At 37.1% G+C, this 20,873-nt stretch overlaps 1 protein-coding gene across 3 annotated transcripts in view; it reads left to right on the top strand.

Annotated features, from left to right (window-relative positions):
- Positions 1–874: 874 nt before the first annotated feature.
- Positions 875–20,873, top strand: part of LOC113871218 (ABC transporter G family member 24-like) — a 30,574-nt gene continuing 10,575 nt past the window's right edge. The window contains exons 1-11 of one of the 3 annotated variants that reach the window (XM_027508154.1): positions 1,019–1,297; positions 1,991–2,067; positions 2,324–2,596; positions 3,151–3,214; positions 3,320–3,466; positions 3,725–3,759; positions 3,887–3,960; positions 5,423–6,354; positions 13,155–13,451; positions 14,303–14,794; positions 15,376–15,524. In XM_027508154.1, coding sequence (XP_027363955.1) covers positions 1,089–1,297; positions 1,991–2,067; positions 2,324–2,596; positions 3,151–3,214; positions 3,320–3,466; positions 3,725–3,759; positions 3,887–3,960; positions 5,423–6,354; positions 13,155–13,451; positions 14,303–14,794; positions 15,376–15,524 — 2,749 coding nt within the window. In that variant the 5' untranslated portion in view covers positions 1,019–1,088. Of the gene's footprint in view, positions 1,298–1,990; positions 2,068–2,323; positions 2,597–3,150; positions 3,215–3,319; positions 3,467–3,724; positions 3,760–3,886; positions 3,961–5,422; positions 6,355–13,154; positions 13,452–14,302; positions 14,795–15,375; positions 15,525–20,873 lie in introns of all 3 variants that reach the window. The other 2 variants (XM_027508155.1, XM_027508156.1) reach the window with 2 other exon arrangements.

Raw genomic sequence — 20,873 nt, forward strand, 5'->3', positions numbered from 1 at the left:
TAAGATATTAAATTTAAAATAAATGAATTTTTTTTTTCACAATTTATGATAATTGTTTTCATAGATATCATAAAATACTAATACTTTCTCATACGTAATTAAACTTTCAAACTTGAATCTCATTAAGCAAATTATTTTTTAAAAGAGGTTTTTAAAATTCTTTAAAATTTTGGTAAAAATTCTTTTAATTTTTATTGTTTCTCTTTCTATTTTCAGTTCACCATTCTAATTTTTTTTTTCTTGTTAACCTTCAACAAAAGGTTTACTATTAATTTTATTTATATGCTTAATCCTTACTCTCCTTTATGAGTTGAACTGTGGGTTATATATATTAGAGTCAAATTAATCTTACGGAATGGTGTTTAAAATATATAGATTGAAAGTAATACTAAAAATGCTCTTTATTTGATTTTCAACATTGAAGATAATTTTTATCTTCTTTTCTTATTTATCCAATCTATTAATGAAGTATTGAAATCTATTTTAATGTGTGAGATTTTTCCATATTTTTGAAGAGGTGGAGGAAAAATGAAAATAAATTAACATAGAATACCAAAACACACCTTATCTTAGACCGACCATTTCACGGTAAAATCCAATTTGCAAAAAACAATTCAAACAATTTTTATTCAATAAACTATTATTTGTAATTTGAAAAAAGTAATACTATTTTTAATTAAAATTAAAATTTTAACTAAGTAAAAAAATAAATATTTAATACTATCATAAATTATAAAAATAAGCTTTAATTTAATTTAAAAACAAGATTAAGAACATCTGAAAATTTGAACGAAAGTTTTTGCCATTGTTTTGTTTCATTGTGCAGGCGATCCCAAGCGTTTGTTTTTAAAATTGAGAACAAGTGAAAGATTGCAGGCATTTGTGTCTCTCTTGGTGTACCTGCCCCAAAGTGGACGTGGTCCATTCTCGTCCTTCACACTCACGCTCACACTCAAAGGCACAGGTCCCTCTCCATTTGATATATATTTATTTATTTATGCCTCTAAACCTCACCCTTCTTTAATGAGTTCCCATCGTCTCCTTCCACATTTGTGACATTTGAACTACAACAACAACAACCAACAAACATGCTCTCAAACCATTTGTGTCTGCTTCTTTATTTGTTCCTTCTGCCTTTCACCTTGTTACCCGGCGTGCAGTGCCAGCAGGGAAGTGACTTCGATAACCCCCTTGTTCTGCCACGTGTCACCCATCTCGTGTATGCTCAAATCTCCAACTTGACCTCTCTTCTCAATAACCAAATCAACGCTCGCTCCAGTTTTTGCGTCAAAGATCCGTTAGTCTTTTTCTCCTCACAACGTCGTCAGTTAGTAGCATAGGCATAGCCTAATATTAGCTCTTCTAGACATTGTTTTGATAGCATTAGTTGCTGAAAAATACGTACCAGGATGAACATGTCCATTAGTTAAATCTCTTTTAAAGAATAAATTAATGTTTTAAGAAAATTAAATTGATTGATTTTTTCATCTTTGAAAAATGAAAATAATGATTTTCATCTCTTAAAAAATTAATGTGACCGACAACAATTTTTTGAGAGGATAAAATGATTTTTTACTCTTATTTGGATACTCAAAAAACTAGTCATTTAAATTCTGTCTTCATTTTAAATATTATTCTTCAAATGTTTCAAAAAATTCTAATTTTAAAGAAAAAGAATTTCGTGATAATTGATTTTGAAAGTCAATGAGATGGGAAGATGCTTCTTCTTTAATATTTATTTTGACTACTTATGCTATGGTCCTTGATGAGGTTGTATGATACTTATTTCACGTCTAAATGTTAAAGAAGTTGTCAGTTAGTCCTCTGAATTAACGACGAATAAATGTATAAGTAGTGGCTTCAGATTTTTGTTTCAGATAACTACAACTTAATGAAGTGTAACACTGGTATCTAGAACTGATGCATTAAATTGGACATATAATATTGTGTAGTAACTGATTTGATTATGAGGTTTATTTTCTTATTTTAGGGATGCTGATTGGAATAAAGCATTTAATTTTTCATCTGATTTGGGCTTTGTATCTTCTTGCATTCTGAAGACTGAAGGTATGAATACCAACCATTAGAAAGAAATGAGACAGTTGGTTACTTGGTTCGTTTTATTAAAAAAGTTCATGAAAAGAAATGACACGATCCTTCTCTTTTCTCTTTCATTTTCCTTTAGTCTGTTTCCAAGAAACCAATTAAATGTATCACTGTTTGGTTAGAAAATCTGAATGTGCCCATTCTGTTGTTCTTCTTTACATTATCAAATACTTCTCTTCTTATGATTTGGATTCTGATGATGCTGATGTAAAAGCAGGAGACATTACTCAACGTTTGTGTACAGCAGCAGAAGTGAAGTTTTACTTAAGTAATTTATTGGAAAGATCTACAAGTGCCAACTATTTAAAGCCTAACAAAAACTGCAATTTAACCTCATGGGTCTCTGGTTGTGAGCCGGGATGGGCCTGTCGTGTTCACCAAAGCCAGCAAGTTGACCTTAGAAATTCACAAGAGATACCTGCCAGAACTACAAACTGTCAGTCATGTTGTGAGGGGTTCTTCTGTCCTCATGGCATCACATGCATGATACGTTAGTACAATGATAATCTTTAATGTGTTTCTTCGTTTCTGAATTGCAAATAGCTTCTGTATGATTAGATATACCAATTTTTTTTTTATTTAACTTGCTTTATAAGAAAGTTTATTGTAATGTAGTAGTGCTACACAACCAGAAATTTTTTTATGGAATTCAGTGAGAATTTACCAAGATTCAAGGGTGGTTGTTGGATAAGTCAAAGTGGTGGCACCACTTATAAATCTAAGAGTTAGCAGCAATGCCAATTGTTGTTGTGAAATTTCGGACAAAATGATTCTGGGTCTGATGTTTTCCATTGTAAAATTATAATGAGGAAATTTTTATTTTTGGATAATTTTGATGGTTTTGGAGCTAAATATGATATTATGATAGTCTATGAACCGAAAAATTCAATCATTTGCTTTTTCTGCAATGATATCTGTAGCATGCTTAAAGAATAGTGATGTTATAATTTATATGCATTAACAACACTGATTATCAGTATGTATGCTAAATGATGTTTCTAATGCTTTCATCCTTTTGTGGCATTTGAAATATTGTTCTGGAAGCTTGCCCTCTAGGTTCCTATTGCCCTCTCGCTACACTCAATAATGCAACTGGTGTATGTGAACCGTGAGTTCTAATTCTTGATCAATGGTCTGTTACTCTGTTTATGAGTAGGCCTATTACTTGTACGCTTTCTGTTGAATATTAACTGACAGTTATACATTTCCACAGATATCTTTATCAACTGCCTCCATTGCAGCCAAATCATACCTGTGGAGGAGCTAATATTTGGGCTGATGTTAGTAGCAGTAGCGAGATATTTTGTTCGGCCGGATCGTATTGCTCCACCACTATCAAAAGAATCCCTTGCAGTAGTGGGTATTATTTTATTCCAACCTGTTGTTACTCCTAATAAACTGCAAAAGTTGGATCCTGGATGAAGTAATCCAAAGTATTAAGGATATTGGATGACATGGCCTTGTATAGTTGTACTTGAACAACAAAAAATGATCACTTCAGTTTATTTATAAGTATAATGCTTATACTATTATGTTCTTTTGATGGCTATGAAAATAATTATGCTGCCTTTCTGTTTATTATTCTGAGTACTTTGAAACTTCTCTCTGGAAATTTCAGGCATTACTGCAGGATGGGTTCTACATCTGAGACAAGTAATATCTCATGGACTGTGAATTATTGTAATAACGTATCTGTGTTTCAGTCTAGATTATCTCTTCAGCTTCTGATCAAATGTTTCTGTATTACATTACATATGACCATTTACTAATTATCTTGCAGGATGCTTCAAGTTGAGTTCATGTAATTCAAGCACTGTGACCCAAAATGTGCATGCATATGGAATTATGCTCATTGTACGTTGTTACTTCTTAACTTAATGGATTATGGAATGGGAATAACTATGTTTTATATGTGCATTTATTGGATGCTAACAATGTTATGTTTCAGTGTTGTATTTTTTTTACTAGGTGCTTTTTCTAATTTGGAATTTCTTAATCAATGTGGGTCTGCTACATATGGATGGCTATGTACTGACTTTTAGAAGAATTCCTTGAAAATCAAGAATTGAACTTTTTCCAGAACTTGTATTTCTTCATTGATAACTACTCCCTGTTTTCTATTTCTCTTCCTTTAACTCTTTTTTCCCCTTAGATTCTATTTCCTTCTCTTTGTCCCTTTGCCTTCCTATATTGAATAGCAGTACCAAGTTCTGAGATCACACATCAACCATAGATATGACCAAAGTTGAGCTCTTAAAGGCTTTGGCAATCTTCTCTTGAGCTAGCTTTTGGATGTAAGTTAGATTTCGTTTTCTAATATAGTATCTATGTCTAACTAGTCTTAATGTTGGCCTATCCCCAGATGATCGGTCCTGAAAACTTAATGCACTAGATGGTATATCCTAGGTGTCAGGTGCGTGTGTGTTAAATATGTTCCACATTGGTTAGAAATATGGTTGAGATACTCCTCCTTATAAGGCTTGGGCCATCCTCGACTATTAAAAATAAAAGATCAACTTGCTCCTATGGATTTCCCACTGCAACCCATTAGGCCTACAATCTCGTGCTTCAAATGTCCATTCCTAAGCATTAAGGGGGAGTTTGAGATCTCACATTGTGATAGAGCCCAATTCCATATTGGTCCTATTGAGCCGTTGGCCCGTGAGACAAAGTCATTCCCTAAGAAATTGTTAGTGTACTCACGGAAGAAAAGAGGAGGAGCTCATGGCATGAGAGAAGGGGGTGCGGGCAGTTAAAGGAGAGAGAGTGGGATATCTTTCTGTTATTTAGGAATGATGTGAGGTTGTGGAATGGAGGCTGTTTTTCTGATATCTTGGGTAGAGGAAACTTAGTGGTTTCGCTATTAGGAGCATTGCTCTTGGCAGTACGGAGTCATCCTTCTTGCTTTTTTTCTTCTTTTGTCATTAATACAGGATCAAAGTCTATTTTCTTCTTCAATTCTCTGTTTCACTTTTATTTTTGTTGCTTGGGAACGTATTACATTGACTATAAATATGGTCAAAGTAGAGCTTATATTACTTCATGAGTTAGCTTTTGGGATTGGGTTAGATTCAAGCCTTATTCAAGAAGTATCAATAGTTTGTCAGTGAAGTAGTCATATGGATACATGCTCAGAAAAGAGTTCTGATATTTTATGCTTCCTGCCTTTCATTCCTTTCCATCATATGCATAGATGATCTTGGAATTTTGGCTAATGCTTAATTCCATGTCCCCTACAGAAATGTAGACATACAATACAAGCTCACAAATATAGACCATGTTGGTAGAAGTTAACAATTTTTAATTGCTTATGCAGGCTGCTTTGAGTACTTTGCTACTCATTATCTACAGCTGTTCTGACCAAGTTCTTGCTATCAGGGAAAGGAGAATGACTAAGTCTAGAGAAGCAGCAGCCAGAAGTGTAAGGAAGACTGCAAATGCACGCCAAAGATGGAAAGCTGCAAAAGATGCTGCTAAGAAGGGTGCAAGTGGACTGCAAGCTCAACTATCACAAACATTTTCTCGTTCAAAGGACTTGGTAGACCCTGAAGAAGTTAAAATTTTGAATCAAGCAACTACAGAGGCAGATATTGAATTGTTTTCAAATTCACATCCTATTAGCTCAACCATGGTTGCTAGTTCATCCGCAGTGCCAAAGGAGAAGGGAAAAGGACCCAGTGATCTGATTCAGATGATACATGAAACAGAAAATGATCGAGTTGTTAGTAACAACATTCATGTTGAAATAGAAAATAGCGATAAAAATGTTGCAGCACCTAAGGAAAAACAACTGCATACACATAGCCAAATTTTTAAGTATGCATATGCTCAACTTGAGATAGAGAAGGCTCAGCAGCAAGAAAACAAGAACCTTACCTTCTCAGGAGTAATTAGTATGGCTACCAAAAGTCAACAAAAAAGTAAAAGGCCTTTAATTGAAATATCTTTCAAGGATCTAACTCTCACTTTGAAAGCACACAATAAAGATATATTGAGATGTGTTACAGGTAAAATTAAACCTGGCTGCATCACTGCTGTCATGGGTCCATCAGGTGCTGGCAAGACAACATTTCTTTCAGCTATAGCTGGGAAGGCATTTGGATGCAAGGTGACTGGTTCCATTTTTATAAATGGAAAGAATGAATCAATTCACTCCTTTAAGAGAATTATTGGCTTTGTGCCACAAGATGATATAGTTCATGGAAACCTTACAGTGGAAGAAAACTTCCGGTTCAGTGCACAGTGCAGGTAAATCACATGGTTGGAAATTCCAGCTGCTGTTTTAATTTTTCTACAACTTTATGTACTTAAATTCGGCCTAGATTTATATTTAATCATTTCTCTTTTTTTGCTAATTAATCTTGGATCAAATTTTTGTTTCAGTTATACACTTTCATCGACTTGCTTTTTGACCACTTCACTTTAAAGATGAGTTGTTGGTTTAAACATAAGGACACTAAGACAGCATAAATGCACCTTTTTTTAATATCAATTCTATCCTAAATTCTTAATGATTCACTGTAGTAGAAGGGAAAATGAGGAAATTGAAGAGTGTTATGTTCAGAAGAAAAGAGGGAAGAAAATACAATCTTTATTAATTCTTTGTTGAATTGATAAATTTTCAGTGTACAATCCTATACTCCAGAGCAATGTTGCTCAGAGAATTTTCTCTACCAAGTTTAAAAACTAACTTTCAAACAAACACATAACTAACTTTCCCAGTTACTATTTATAGCTGGGGCTTGAAACAGAAAAATAACTCCTAACTAACTGCCATTATTAACTGCTTTCTTTTTCTTAGAGTACACCAGTCAAGGCTTGGCCTTGTCTGAGTTAGTATTTACAAAAATATTAGGGTTAGGACCCTAACTCCTATCATTCTCCCCTTCTAGAAGAATAGACTTGCCCTCAAGTCTGAAGTGAGGGAATTGGCTTAGCAGCACAAATTCATCTTCCCATGTGGTGTCCTTTGGAGGGCAGTGCTTCCATTAATCAGCCATTGCTTGGGAGTGCCGCTGTTAATAACTTCTCTTTGGGCTAGAGCAGCTTCAGGTTCAACTGTAGCTTCGAGTTCGACTTCAAACCCACTAGGTAGGTCAAGAGAGGTAGTGTAGTTACCAACAACCCTTTTTAACTGAAAAACATGAAATCAGATGCACACTTGTGGTCTCAAGCAGCTGCAACTTATAAGCTACCTCACCAATCCTCTACAGAATCTAGTAGGGCCCATAGAACCTAGCTGCAAGTTTAGGATTGATCCTCCTGGCCACTGTTTGCTGCCTGTGGGAACGCAGTTTTAAGAAAACAAACTCTCCAACTTCAAAGGATATTGTTCTTCTTTTTTTGTCAGCAAAATGCTTCATTAGCTGTTGGGCCTTGGGCAAGTTAAACTTTCGCTGAGATAGAGCTTCATCACGGTCTAGTAGATCACTGGCTACAGCTTGTACCTTGGTTTCTCTAGGAAGGAACTAGGTAAGTCTTGGAGGATGTCTGTCATAAACAATTTCAAACGGAGTAGCAGCTGTGGCAGTATGAAAGGACGTGTTATACCAGAATTCAGCCTAATCATAGGGACTAGTTCCTTGACTGCTCAGAAGCAAAGCACCTTAAGTATGTCTCAAGGCACCTATTTAGAACCTCTATCTGACTATCTGTTTCAGGATGATATGAGGAGCTCATTTTCAGCTTAGTCCCCTGCAATCTGAAGAGCTCTTTCCAGAAAGAGCTGATAAAGAGTGGGTCCTTATCACTCACAATTGAAGAGGGAATGCCATGCAGATGAACTATTTCTTTAGCAAAAATCTCGGCTACTGTTCTGGCTGTATAGGGATGTTTAAGCAGTATTAAATGCCTATATTTAGACAACCTGTCTACTACTACCAAAACCGCCTCATAGCCTTTAGATTTTGGTAGCCTTGTAATGAAATCCAATGAAATGTCATTCCATAGCATAGAAGGAATAGGTAAGAGCTGAAGCACAACTTCCTGGAAAAGTGGCTGCATACTTCTGCCTTTGGCAGACTGTTAGACACTGGTAATCAGGCTAGGATAAATAAGAAAACAAGGAACCTTTTATTGATTGAACCCTAGGATTCTGATTAGAGATAACCAGAAATTAGGGAAAGAGAAACAAAATACAAAGATGGCTCTTCGAGAGGCCAATACTCGCCAACAATAGTGATCTCTCCGATGCCTCCCATTGCTCTTCCTCCCATTATTTAAAAGTGCATTAACCAACAGATTTCCCTACTAATATTCCTGCTACTATCCTAACTTCCCTAATTAACTTCCTATTATTACGGTTCTCACTCCTCCTACCTTATCTCTAACTAACTAATAAATCTTCCTTATCATTATCCTTTGCATCTCGCCTATCTTTCCTCTTATACACCCTGAATATAGGTGGTCTCCTATCAATACCCCCACCCCCCTAAAAGATCCACCTTGTCCTCAAGGTGGAGGTCAGGAAACTGATCCTGAATCTGTGCTGCTGATTCCCAGCTGGTTTCATGTGCGGGTAGATCATGCCGCCTGATGAGGACTTCCAAATCGTGCTGAGCAGTTTCGCGTGTCTCCAAAACCTCTGCCGGACGTACTTGCAGCTCATACTCCTCAGGGAGCATGGGTGGAAGTGGTTGGGGTGTGCAGTCAGACTTGAGACTCTTCTTGAGGACTGAAATATGGAAAATAGGGTGAATTTGAGAGCCCTCAGGAAGATGCAGGCGAAAAGCTATTGAACTTAGCTTTTGAGTGATCTGATAAGGCCCGTAGAATCGAGGTCGCAGCTTCTCATTGGGTCGCTTGGCCAAAGATCTCAATCTATACGGCTGAATCTTCAAGTACACCAGTCCCCTTCCTTCAACTCCACATGCCTCTGCTTTTTATCACCCATAACCTTCATAGTCTCTTGAGCCTGCAGCAAATTTTGCTTCAATTTCTCGAGCTGCTCATCTCGGTCTTTAGTTAACTTATTAACCTCCTCAATCTTAGAAGATATAGTGGTGCCTTTTAACAACATAGGTGGGTCCTGCCCATAAAGCGCCTTAAAAGGCGTAGTCTTCGTTGAGGCACTATAATTTGTATTGAACCAAAACTCAGCCCACATTAGCCAATCTGGCCACCTTCGCGGGCTTGCCCCTGTCAGACGACGCAGATACACTTCTAAACACCTGTTGACTACTTCCGTTTGGCCATCGGTTTGTGGGTAGTAAGCGGTACTGAACTTCAATTGTGTCCCGGCTAAGTGAAACAGCTCCTTCCAAGACTGGCTGAGAAAGATTTTATCCCTATCCGATACTATGGATGACAGGAAACAATGCAAACAAACCACCTCTTTTAGGAAAACTGCTGCAACCTCTTTCGCTGTAAAAGGATAACAGATGCCAATGAAATGAGCATATTTAGTTAACCGGTCGACCACTACGAATATAGTGTCCATCCTTTTTGCCTTAGGGAGGCCCCCAATGAAATCCATTGATATATCTGTCCAACTGTGCTGGGGAATGGGTAAGGGCTGCAACAAGCCTGCAGGAGACAGCGTGTCATATTTATTACGTTGGTAGGAATCACAACCAGCCACAAAATCCTGGATGTCACGTTTCATGCCCTCCCAATAAACCACATTGGCCAATCGCTTGTAGGTCCTAAAGAAACCAGAATGACATAACCAGGATGTGATTCTGAATGATGAAGCATATCATCCAGAATTTTGCGCAGCTTCTCATCTCTCGATACCTCCTCGGCCCATTCCTTAATGTCTTCCTGTTGCAGAACAGAAAGGCCAGCGAATTGCATCTGTCTAGACAAAGCATCTGCAGCTTTATTCTCCCTTCCAGCCCGAAACTTGATATCGAAATCGAATCCCATGAGTTTAGACATCCATTTGTACTGGTCTTCACTCCATAACCTTTGATCAGTCAAGAATTTCAAACTTTTTTGGTCTGTCGGAATGGTGAAATGGTGTCCCATTAAGTAGTGCCGCCACTTCTGAACTGCTAGTGCCACTGCCATTAATTCCCGCTCATATACTGACTTCTTCTGGGCTCTCTCAAAAAGGGGTTGACTCCAAAAGGCCAAAGGACGCCCTTCCTGCATCAGAACTGCTCCAAGCCCCTTGCTTGATGCGTTAGATTCCACTACAAACTTCTTAGAGAAATCAGGTATAGCTAGAGCAGGTAATTGAATCATGGCTGCCTTCAAGTTATTAAAAGCAGCGTGTGCATCCTTTCCTCAAGCAAAGCTGTAATAACCACAAGGTGAGAGGTTTAGCTATCAGTCCAAAACCCTTCACAAAACGCCTGTAATAACCACAAAGTCCCAAAAATCCCCTTAGAGCCTTCAAATCTCGGGAAACAGGCCAGTGCTGTATTGCTACAACCTTCTGTGGGTTTGCAGTCACCCCTTTATTAGAAATTATGTGTCCCAAGTATTCTAAGGACTGCTGGCCGAACAAACATTTCTTTCTATTAACATACAGCTTGTTGTGTTTTAAGGCTGTCAATACTGCCTGCAGGTGCATCATGTGCTCTTGCTCACTGCTACTGTAAACCAAAATATCATTGAAGAATACTAAAGCAAAACGTCGGAGGTATGGTTTGAGGACCTCGTTCATGAGTGCTTGGAAAGTGGATGGAGCATTCTTTAATCCAAAGGGCATAACGAGAAATTCATAATGCCCTTCGTGTGATCTGAATGCTGTCTTCTCAATGTCAGACTCCTTCATCCGAATTTGGTGATACCCCGCTTTCAAATCCAGCTTCGAGAAAATAGAGGCGCCTCCTAGCTCATCCAGCAGCTCATCAATAATGGGGATGGGAAATTTGTCAGCTATGGTGACTTTGTTAAGGGCCCGGTAGTCGACACAAAACCGCCACCCACCATCCTTTTTCTTGACTAGCAAGATGGGACTCGAGTACGGACTGGTGATTTGCCTTATGATACCCGCTTCAAGCATCTCCTCAATCATCTTTTCAATCCCATTTTTTTGGTAGTGAGGATACCGATAAGGCCTAATATTTGGAATCCCGCTCCTTCCTCCAGGTGAATCGCATGATCATGACTCCTCTGCGATGGTAATCCTTTCAGAAGCTTGAAAACCTCCTCAAAATCTGCTAAGACCTGCTGTACTCCTTCAGGCACCTCCTCTTCATTTGTTTGCTCCCCGGTTAGCAGCGAGTATTCTAGCCAATAGCCTTTCCCTTGGTTCTGCAGAGCCTTCTTGACTGATTTGAAGGAAGCTTTTCCTTTTGACAAGGTAGGATCACCACGTATTTTGCTCACTCCATTTTCCTGTTGAATTTCCAGCACCAGTTCTTGAAAATCTATGCTAATCTTCCCCAATCTCTCTAACCAAGCTAAACCCAACACCAGATCCACCCCTTTCAAATCAAACAAGTAGAAGTCCTGTTTAATCCAAACTCCCTGGAGCTGCATCTCGAGTTGGCTGCACTTTCCTCTACACTTGATCTTCCTTCCATCACCCACCTCCATCGTATAAGGATCTGTGTCCTCTATCTCCAACCCGAAATCGCTCACCAACTTCCTCGAAACAAAGTTGTGAGAAGCCCCACAATCAATTAGCACGATGACCTCCTTATCCTGCATCTTTCCCCAGAGTTTCCATGATTTCTTGCTTGTAAACCCATCTATGGAGCAGGACAGCTGCATGGTTTGAAGTTCGCCGTCGTCCTTTTCTTGTGGGCCTTCGTTCTCATCTTTTGATAAATTCCAAGACCCTCTTTTTCATGCCCACCCAGTGCAATCCTCCAATAAGTTTTCAGAAAACCTGAACGCCCACCCTCAGGAGAAGCATGGAATTCCTCTAGTAATTGAGGAATGTAAGAGGAAGTAGATGGTATAACTATGCTCCCTTTATGCAGTAAGATCCCATTCTGAATAGAATAACCTGCCCTTTTTTTGGAATTTTTCTGTAAATCAGTCTTCATCTTTTGAATAAAATCATTCTCCTTTATCTCCTTCTGAAGTGCCTCACCTTGCAGCCATAAAGGATAGGACAAGATAGCATTTAGCTCAACATCCTCGTAGATTCGTGAGAGGGCATCTGCTGTCTTATTTTCAGTATCAGCCTTGTAAACTACTGTGAATTGGTATCCGAGTAACTTGGATAACCAATTTTGCTGAGCAGAGGTAGTAATCTTCTGATGCAACACTTCCTTCAAACTCTTCTGATAAGAAAAAATGGTGAACTTTCTCCCAACCAAATAATGACACCAATGTTGGATGGACAAGACCAGAGCCATCAGTTCCCTCTCATAAGTTGATTTAGACAATTGACCTGCAGAAAGAGCCTTGCTGTAAAATGTAATAGTTTGCTGCTGTTGCATGAGAACGGCTCTTATACCACTCCCTGAGTTAACTCAGCGAGAGGTTTAGCTATCTTCTTATAGTTCAAAACAAATTTCCTGTAGTACCTTGTCAGCCCAAGGAACCCTCTCACCCCCTTCACATTCTTAGGGGTTGGCCAGTTTAAGATGCTGTTGACCTTAGCAGGATCCATTGTCACCCCATTTTCAGAAATCACATGCCCAAGATACTCAATTTGACTTCTACCAAAACTACATTTTTTCATATTAGCTACTAACTAATTTTCCCTGAGGACTTCCAGAATCTTAGAAAGATGCAAAATATGTGCAGACCAGTCCCTACTATAAACTAATATGTCATAAAGAATATATGAAAAACACGTGGCTTCTTGTTCACCATTTGCCAAACTTGATTCAAGCATTGGGGACACTATGATTATGATTTAATTTGAACCTATATTGCTTAAATGGAATACTAAGTTCAGTCACCAAATAGTTTTTTGAATTTTCTATTCATATTTACTTTTATTTAGTCTAGCAATAGGCACGAACACTATTGATGTTTTCATCATCTCCTCAGATGCTTGCTACTATATTAGTTTTCTTTTGGTCTAGCCTTAATTTTTTGTTCCTTTTCTTCTCATACTTGTGTACATTTTATTGTTTGTGGTAGCTTTTGTATGTCTGAATATTTGGTAATAAAATGAATTTTTCAAACTGTGAAAGGCTACCTGCTGACTTGCCAAAACCAGACAAAGTTCTGATTGTTGAAAGAGTTATTGAATTCTTGGGGCTTCAGTCTGTGCGGAATTCTTTGGTTGGAACTGTAGAAAAGCGAGGGATCTCTGGAGGCCAAAGGAAGCGTGTAAATGTTGGATTGGAGATGGTCATGGAACCTTCACTCTTGATCTTGGATGAACCCACATCTGGGTTGGATAGTGCATCATCTCAACTCCTTCTTAGAGCACTAAGACGTGAGGCTCTTGAAGGAGTGAACATTTGCATGGTGGTTCACCAACCCAGGTGACTTTTAATTCCATGTCTGAATCATGGGGATATTGCTACCTTATCTATGGTTATATCTTTTTCAGTTGATTTCATATTTTTCCAATAAAAAAGTAGGGAATGATTGTTCAGCAGATAGTAGCTGATAACATTTACAATATAAGGTTTTTCACTCTTAACTTGTTTCCTGATGGAATAAATTTCAATAAACTGCTCTAATCATCATGCTGGTTCAAAAAGTTTAGAGCCAGACAGCCCAGAAAATCAAAGGAACTAATTTTTCAAGTGATTAGAATTTGGGTTTTGGGTTAAGATAAATATATGGCATATGAAATGGGGAAATTCAGGGCTTATTACCAGAATATTTTGCTAAGTCTGGTGAAGGACCAACTTGGCTGCTGGAAGGGTTTTGGAAAAATTTCAGGGTTTACAAGATCTCAACAATGTTTATTAATTTTTTCTAGGAAAGTGGAAGTATAGAGAGGGAATTCTACGGGATTCAGTTAGAGAGAATATAAATACAATGAGGGAAAAGAGAGAGGGTAAGGACTAAGAAACTCAGGGAATTGAGGAGAGAGGATTAGAATGTCGAATACCTGGTGTCCTTTTGTTTCTTTTCACTTTTTGAAAGTTCTATATGTGAATACACTTCCTAGTCCTGCAGTCACCAATATATTGGGCCAGAAATGGAGATAAATACCCCTATTTTTGTGCTTTTCATGATATTCTGAGCCAATTTCCATCACATACCCCTGTTTCTCTGCATGGAAAATTGGAAAATATGAATGAGAAGTAAGTATAATGTCTGATCTCATATTCCATACTTGGACTTGGACTTGATAATGGTATGATTTAACATTTTGCTGCAGCTATGCTTTGTTTAAGATGTTTGATGACTTGATACTCCTGGCAAAAGGTGGTGTTACTGTATATCATGGATCAGTCCAGAAAGTTGAAGAATACTTTGCAGGCCTTGGGATAACTATCCCAAAGCGCATTAATCCTCCAGATTACTTCATTGACATTTTGGAGGGCATTGCAATGCCGAGTGGAAGTTCAGGAGTGAGTTATAAAGAGCTGCCAGTTAGATGGATGCTTCATAATGGATACCCTGTACCTCTTGATATGCAGAAGAATTCTGCACAATATGATACATACGTAGCTACAAACCAAGTAAAAGAAATGGATGTTGATGGCTCTAGCCATGAAGAAAGAAGCTTTGTTGGAGAATTATGCCAAGATGTAAGAAATGTTATGGAATTAAAGGGGGAGAAAATAAGACTCAATTTTTTAAAATCAAATGATTTATCTGACCGTAAAACTCCTGGTATATTCAAGCAATACAAGTACTTCCTGATACGGTATACCATCCAATGCCTTCAATTAATTTTTATCTTCTCAGACGACTCATTAAGATCTTCACTTAATATGGGTTATTTTTTCCCTGAAGAATTACAAGTGTCTTGTTAAAAATTGTTCTCCTTTCTAAAATTGTAGCATGGATAGTGTTGGTGTCAATGCTGGGAATTGAACAGTTTTATTTGAATTTTTCATAGTCCAAATTTATGTGTTGTTTAAAGAAGGCCTTTAGAACTGGAAGGAACATTCAAATAAAACCTTTTCTTTTGAGAATATGATTGTCATTACCTTGCCGCACTTCATTCTTGTGTTTTGGAGACCAAACTGGAATTCAACAGAGTGCAATCATTTTCCTATAAAAGGAAAACTATAGTGGAATTTTCTCTGAATATTAGGTTATATGATAGCTTGCTAAATGGCACCATGTCTTTTCTGTACTGTATTTCACTTAGTGTAACTTTCTATTGATTGGAGAAAGAGTAGCAAATGACCTTTTATTAACAAACATGTCTACTCAATTTGGTGTCTGCAATTTTTATTTTGTTTGTTGGTGATATCCTACTCAATGCCAATGTTGTTTCAGGGTCGGGAAGCAGCAATTACGAGAAGCAAAGATCCAAGCTATAGATTATTTAATATTATTACTTGCTGGAGCCTGCTTAGGATCACTTTCAAAGGCAAGTGATCAGACCTTCGGTGCAGCTGGATACACCTATACGGTGATTGCTGTATGTAAGTTAATTGACTTCTACTAGTCTACAATGCTCTTTATATTATATCATTTTTTGTGGCTACTGTGCATTGAGATTATGTTGGAAACTAGTTTCTGAATTCTGATAATGCACAGACTAACATTAATCCTGTTTCAAACAGAATTGTATTGATAGTTTAGGAGAAGAGAATGATTTCTTTCTTCATTACTCAGTAAAAAAGATTATAGAGAATAAATAGGCAGAGGCAAAATCAATTAGAGAGATTCTCTTGCCCAAATAGATTACAAAATAAATTAAATAAGTATAAACAACGAAAAGATCAAATCAGAATCAGAGACATATTCAGACCTGATTTTATTCTATCCTAACTTTCTAAATATAAAATATTTACACAATCTCAACACTCCCTTCAAGTTGGTGCATATATATCCAACGTGCCCAACTTGCTTACAAGAAACTCGAAGTTAGGTCTAAACAGCCCTTTGGTAAGTATGTCTGCCAACTACTGAGTTTAGAACATTAGGCATGCAAATAATTCTTTTGTCAACTTTCTCCTTTACAATGTGTCTATCAATTTCCACATGCTTGGTCTGTTCGTGCTGGACAGGGTTGAGATATACTTATGGCAGCCATGTTATCACAATATGAACTTCATAGGGAGAGTCATAGGAAGCTGCAATTCTTCAAGGATTCTTTTCAACCACAAAATTTCACACACTCCTTGTGCCATGGCTCTATATTCAGCTGCAGCACTACTCCTTGCAACTACATTTTGTTTTTTGCTTCTCCAAGTAGCCAAGTTCCCCCACACAAAAGTACAATACCGAAATGATACTATGCTCTCATTTGCATAGTATCATTTTTCTTCCTTGTATAGACAAAATCAAAGGGTTTTTGGCCCTTGGTCATTGTAATTGGCTCATTTCCTCTTGTTTCAAAGCTTTCAGATCCAGAAACAGCTTCCAGATCTTTATTTTCAGCTTCAAGTTGTATTTCAGGTTATTTTCAGAACTTAACAAATCTGTTTGCAAGGGTTCTAATCCTAAAAGTGGAAAAAGAATTTCTGATTGTTCTGAATCTTCAAACTCCCCCCCCCCCCCCTGAAATGAGTGTCAAAAAAAGGCATTTTCTTGAAGAAGGTGACATCCATAGGTACGAAAATCATTTTGGAAATTTGTTCAAAGCACTTGTAACCTTTTTGGTTGGGAGCATAGCCAACACACTTTTTTGATCTTGGATCAAGTTTGTTATGATTTATTCTATGTGCCAGAACAAAATCTGTACAGCCCAATATCTTTAGGGGCAAACAAGCTGAAATTCTTTTTGCTGGAAAAATGCCCATGAAAAAATCAAAAGGAGTTTTTAAGTTTAAAACTTTGCTGGGCATTCTATTGATTAAATAAGTTGCAGTCAAGATTACTTCACTCCAAAGATAATTAGGTACATCATTTTGAAATAACAAAGCTCGATCAACTTCAAGAATGTGTTTATTTTCTCTCTCAGTCACCCCATTTGGTTAAGGGGTATCAACGCAAGAACTTTGGTGTATAATCCCTTCTTGAAGAAAAAAAAAAAATTAAACATTTGTTAAAATACTCTACCATTATCCAATGTTATCAATGGCGGATGGCGGCTCATGGCAGAAACTCAAAAAACTACCATAAAGTTATGGCGGTCGCCATGGTGGGTTATGACGGATTTATGGCGGATATAATAAAATATATAAAAAAAATACTATAAGTCAGAAAATAATAGAAAATAATTAACTCAAAATATATGTAACATAACCTTCAATCCAAAGTATAATTCAATACAAAATATGCAATTATCAAATGTCAAGTTAACAATAAAAATAAAGATTATCAATTTAGTCCTCTTCTTCAACTCCAACATAATCATCCTCTTTCTCATCCACCAAGGCATATCCCTTCCGACATCTCTTCATCTTCTAATTCTTCATCATCATCTTCAAGAATCATTTTCTCTTTTCCTTTTGCTGTTGAACATGCCTTGATCTTGGAAACTTTTGCAGCTTTAATAGTGAAACCACTTGATGGACTCTTTCTTTTCTTAGAATGACGCCTAGTATATGTTGTAGGCTCTCCAATTTCAGAAATTTCATAAACAGTTGCCCAATTTAAAGTGTTATCACCATAAAAAACTAAGTCATTTCCAGCATCCTCATTTAGAGCATCATCATCCATTTCTCCAAACAACCACTCATTATACTCATCAATATCATTGAGTGTAATTGGATCAATTACATCTTTAAGATTGTAATGTTCTTTGAGTTGTTGGTTGTATTTCACATAAACCAAGTCATGTAATTTTTTGTGATCAAGTCTATTTCTCTTCTTTGAATGAATTTGCAATGTTAGTTTAATTATAAGAATATTAATTAGTTTCTTTCTAATTTCTAACAGAAAGTAGTAGGCTTGAGAGATAAGAAATTACTTGCTCAAAAACACTCCAGTTGCGTTCACATCCGGATGCACTACATGTCAAGCTCAAAATTTTGATAGCTAGTTGCTGCAAATGTGGAGCTGAATGTTCATACATTCTCCACCATTGAGCTATAAAATGAAAGATAAATTATAACTCTAAAGATGAAGTATAACCTTAAAATTAAAATATTGAAGAATTTGATGAATTACCGGGAGCAATGCTTTTTCTTTGTGATTTTGCAAAGTCGGATCCAAAGAGACTACCATCGCTCTTATAAATTGGTAATTCAAGTAGTATACTTTGTTGCACATCTCGACTTAGCACTAACTTCTTGATACAATCATACAATCTATTTGTAACTTCCAAATCAAATTCAATTTGAGGGTTATCATAGTAAAATTCCGGGTTTAAAATGTGACCAGCTGCATGTAATGGACGGTGAAGCTGACAAGTCCATCTGTTATCAATGATTGCAAACACATCTCTGTATTTACTTTCATTATTTTTGAATGACTTCATAATAGCTTCTTTACTTTTCTCCATTGCTTCATAAATATACCCCATGGTTGGTCTTCTTTCCCTATCAACCAAACGTAACACCCGGACAAAAGGAGCCATGCTTGCTTCCCTTTAACTTCCTTTGATAACTTGTTTTTACACCATTCTTCAGAAGTAGACATCTTTCTAAGATTTTCTTTTTCTTGGTGAAGCCTTTCTAATGATAGAAAAGAAGTTGCAAATCGAGTAACTGCATGTCTTACTAATTCCCTCTTGTTTGTAAAATTTCTCGAGGTACTTGAATGACTGTAGATAAAGCCATCAACCGATATTCCCCTTTGAATTGTCTTCTTTATCAAAGGAAACTTTTCAATATCTTCAAGCATAAGATCTATACAATGAGCTGTACAAGGAGTCCAATAAAGATGTTGTCTTTTCGCTTCCAACATCTTACCAGCCAAGACATAATTACTTCCATTATCCGTTATCACTTGTACAACTTTATCTTCTCCAATCTCTTCCACAAGAGCATCAAGCATCTCAAATAATTTTTCACCGGTCTTCACAAAATTAGATCCATCAATAGATCGCACAAACATAGTCCCAGCAGGAGAGTTGACCAAAAAATTAATCAAGTATCTTTGTTTTCGATCGGTCTATGCATTTGACATGATGGAACAACCATGTTTGCTCCATTGCTCTTTATGATCTTTCATGAGAGAATTGTTATATTCTAGCTCTTTCTTTAGAAGTGGAACTCGAATATCATGATAACTTGGAGGTGGTAGATTTGGATCGAAAGCACCAACAGCAGTAAGCATTTCTTGAAAGCTCTTCATCTTAATGAGGTTAAAAGAAAGGCCAGCTTGATACCAAAATCGAGCTATGTATTGATGGACCCTTGCTTTGGCTTCTTTGTCACAAACTTCTCTTATATTTGCTTGTCTCACTTTTAACTTTTTCTTTTTATCAATTGCACTTTTTGGCTTTCTACAAAACAAATCCATTGGCCCATTCTGATTAGCCATGGCAATACTATGTGTTTGGGAATCCTCCTCATCCTCACTTTCATCATAGATTATACTTTCAAAGGTTCTCACATTTGGCATTTCAAAGTTGTTTTGACTCTTTTTATCCTTTTGATATGGCTCAATCTCTTTTCTAACTTCTTCAGGACACTTGGGGCAAGTTTTCACATTACCTTTCTTTTCAATCAAATGTTGTTTCACTCTAGTTATTCCAGCACTCATAACTTTTCCACAAAAATTACATACAATGTTGTTTGTATCACCCTCTTTTAATGAATGAGCATATTTCTATCCTGGGTTAGATCGATTAGAAGCTCTTGATGATGAAGATTCTTGTTGAGCCATGTTAAGAGAAGCTGAAATAAATATAAATTTTTTTATAGGAAAAACAGAGAAAAACCAAATATGTGGAAGAGGAACAAATTGAAAGATGGAAAGGATAAAATAGAAATTAGGAAAATAAAGAACAAACTGCAAGAGACGGGAAAAAAAAGAAAAAAAATGGCTATTGGAAAATATGGGGTCGCTGGAGATGGAGGTTTAGGTCGTCGAAAATGGAGGTTCAGGTTGCAGCAGATGGAGATGTCGTCGGAGATGAAGAACAGAGTGGCAGCTGCAAGCAAAACAAGTAAAAAGTCAAAGAAACAAAGATCAAAGTTCGTCAGAGAACGCAGAGACGATCGGAGACGAACGAAGATGAGATCGGAGACGAGAGGGATTAGAAGAGAGAGAGAGAGATTTGAGATGAGGGTCGGCTTTGAGTGTCGAAGAAGAGGACTAACCTTATTTCTGTGCGGGTCACCATTGGGCCGGGTTAGGTTTGGGCCCAAACCGTCGAATCTGCCATTTTTGAAGGATTTCCGCCATGGCCGCCATGGCGCCGCCATCTGAATCCGCCATTTAACAGAGGCGGTTTAACGGCAGTCTTCAGAACTACCATGGCGAACCGCCATGGCGCTGCCATGGTCGCCATTTGATAACACTGCCATTATCACCTTTAAATATGTTTATTTGCTGTTTGAATTGAGGCTTTTTCATTTGAATTTTTTTTTAAAATTCTGATGGGACCCAAAACAACAATGAAGGTCTTTGGAATACAAGCCCTTCAAGGCCCACTGTGTGGTGGGTTTACTCTCGTAGGAAGAAAGACAATAATCAATAATTAGGAAGTTTGTTATTATTCTGTTTTATTATTATTCTGTTATTAGAATGCTGTTTTGAATTTGAATCAGTCAGGATATTCTTGTATTAGATTAAGTTTTGAATTTGAATAAGTTAGTTAGGATATTCTATTATCAGATTAGGTTTGTTTTATTGTTCTTTATTTAAATGTTAGTTTGAGGAATGAAGGGGGAGTTTTTCGGCTAGACTTAGGAGAGGAGAATAACATTCTCTAA

This window comes from Abrus precatorius, unplaced genomic scaffold, assembly GCF_003935025.1.
Source record: "Abrus precatorius isolate BTA unplaced genomic scaffold, Abrus_2018 Scaffold7, whole genome shotgun sequence".
NCBI lineage: Eukaryota > Viridiplantae > Streptophyta > Magnoliopsida > Fabales > Fabaceae > Abrus > Abrus precatorius.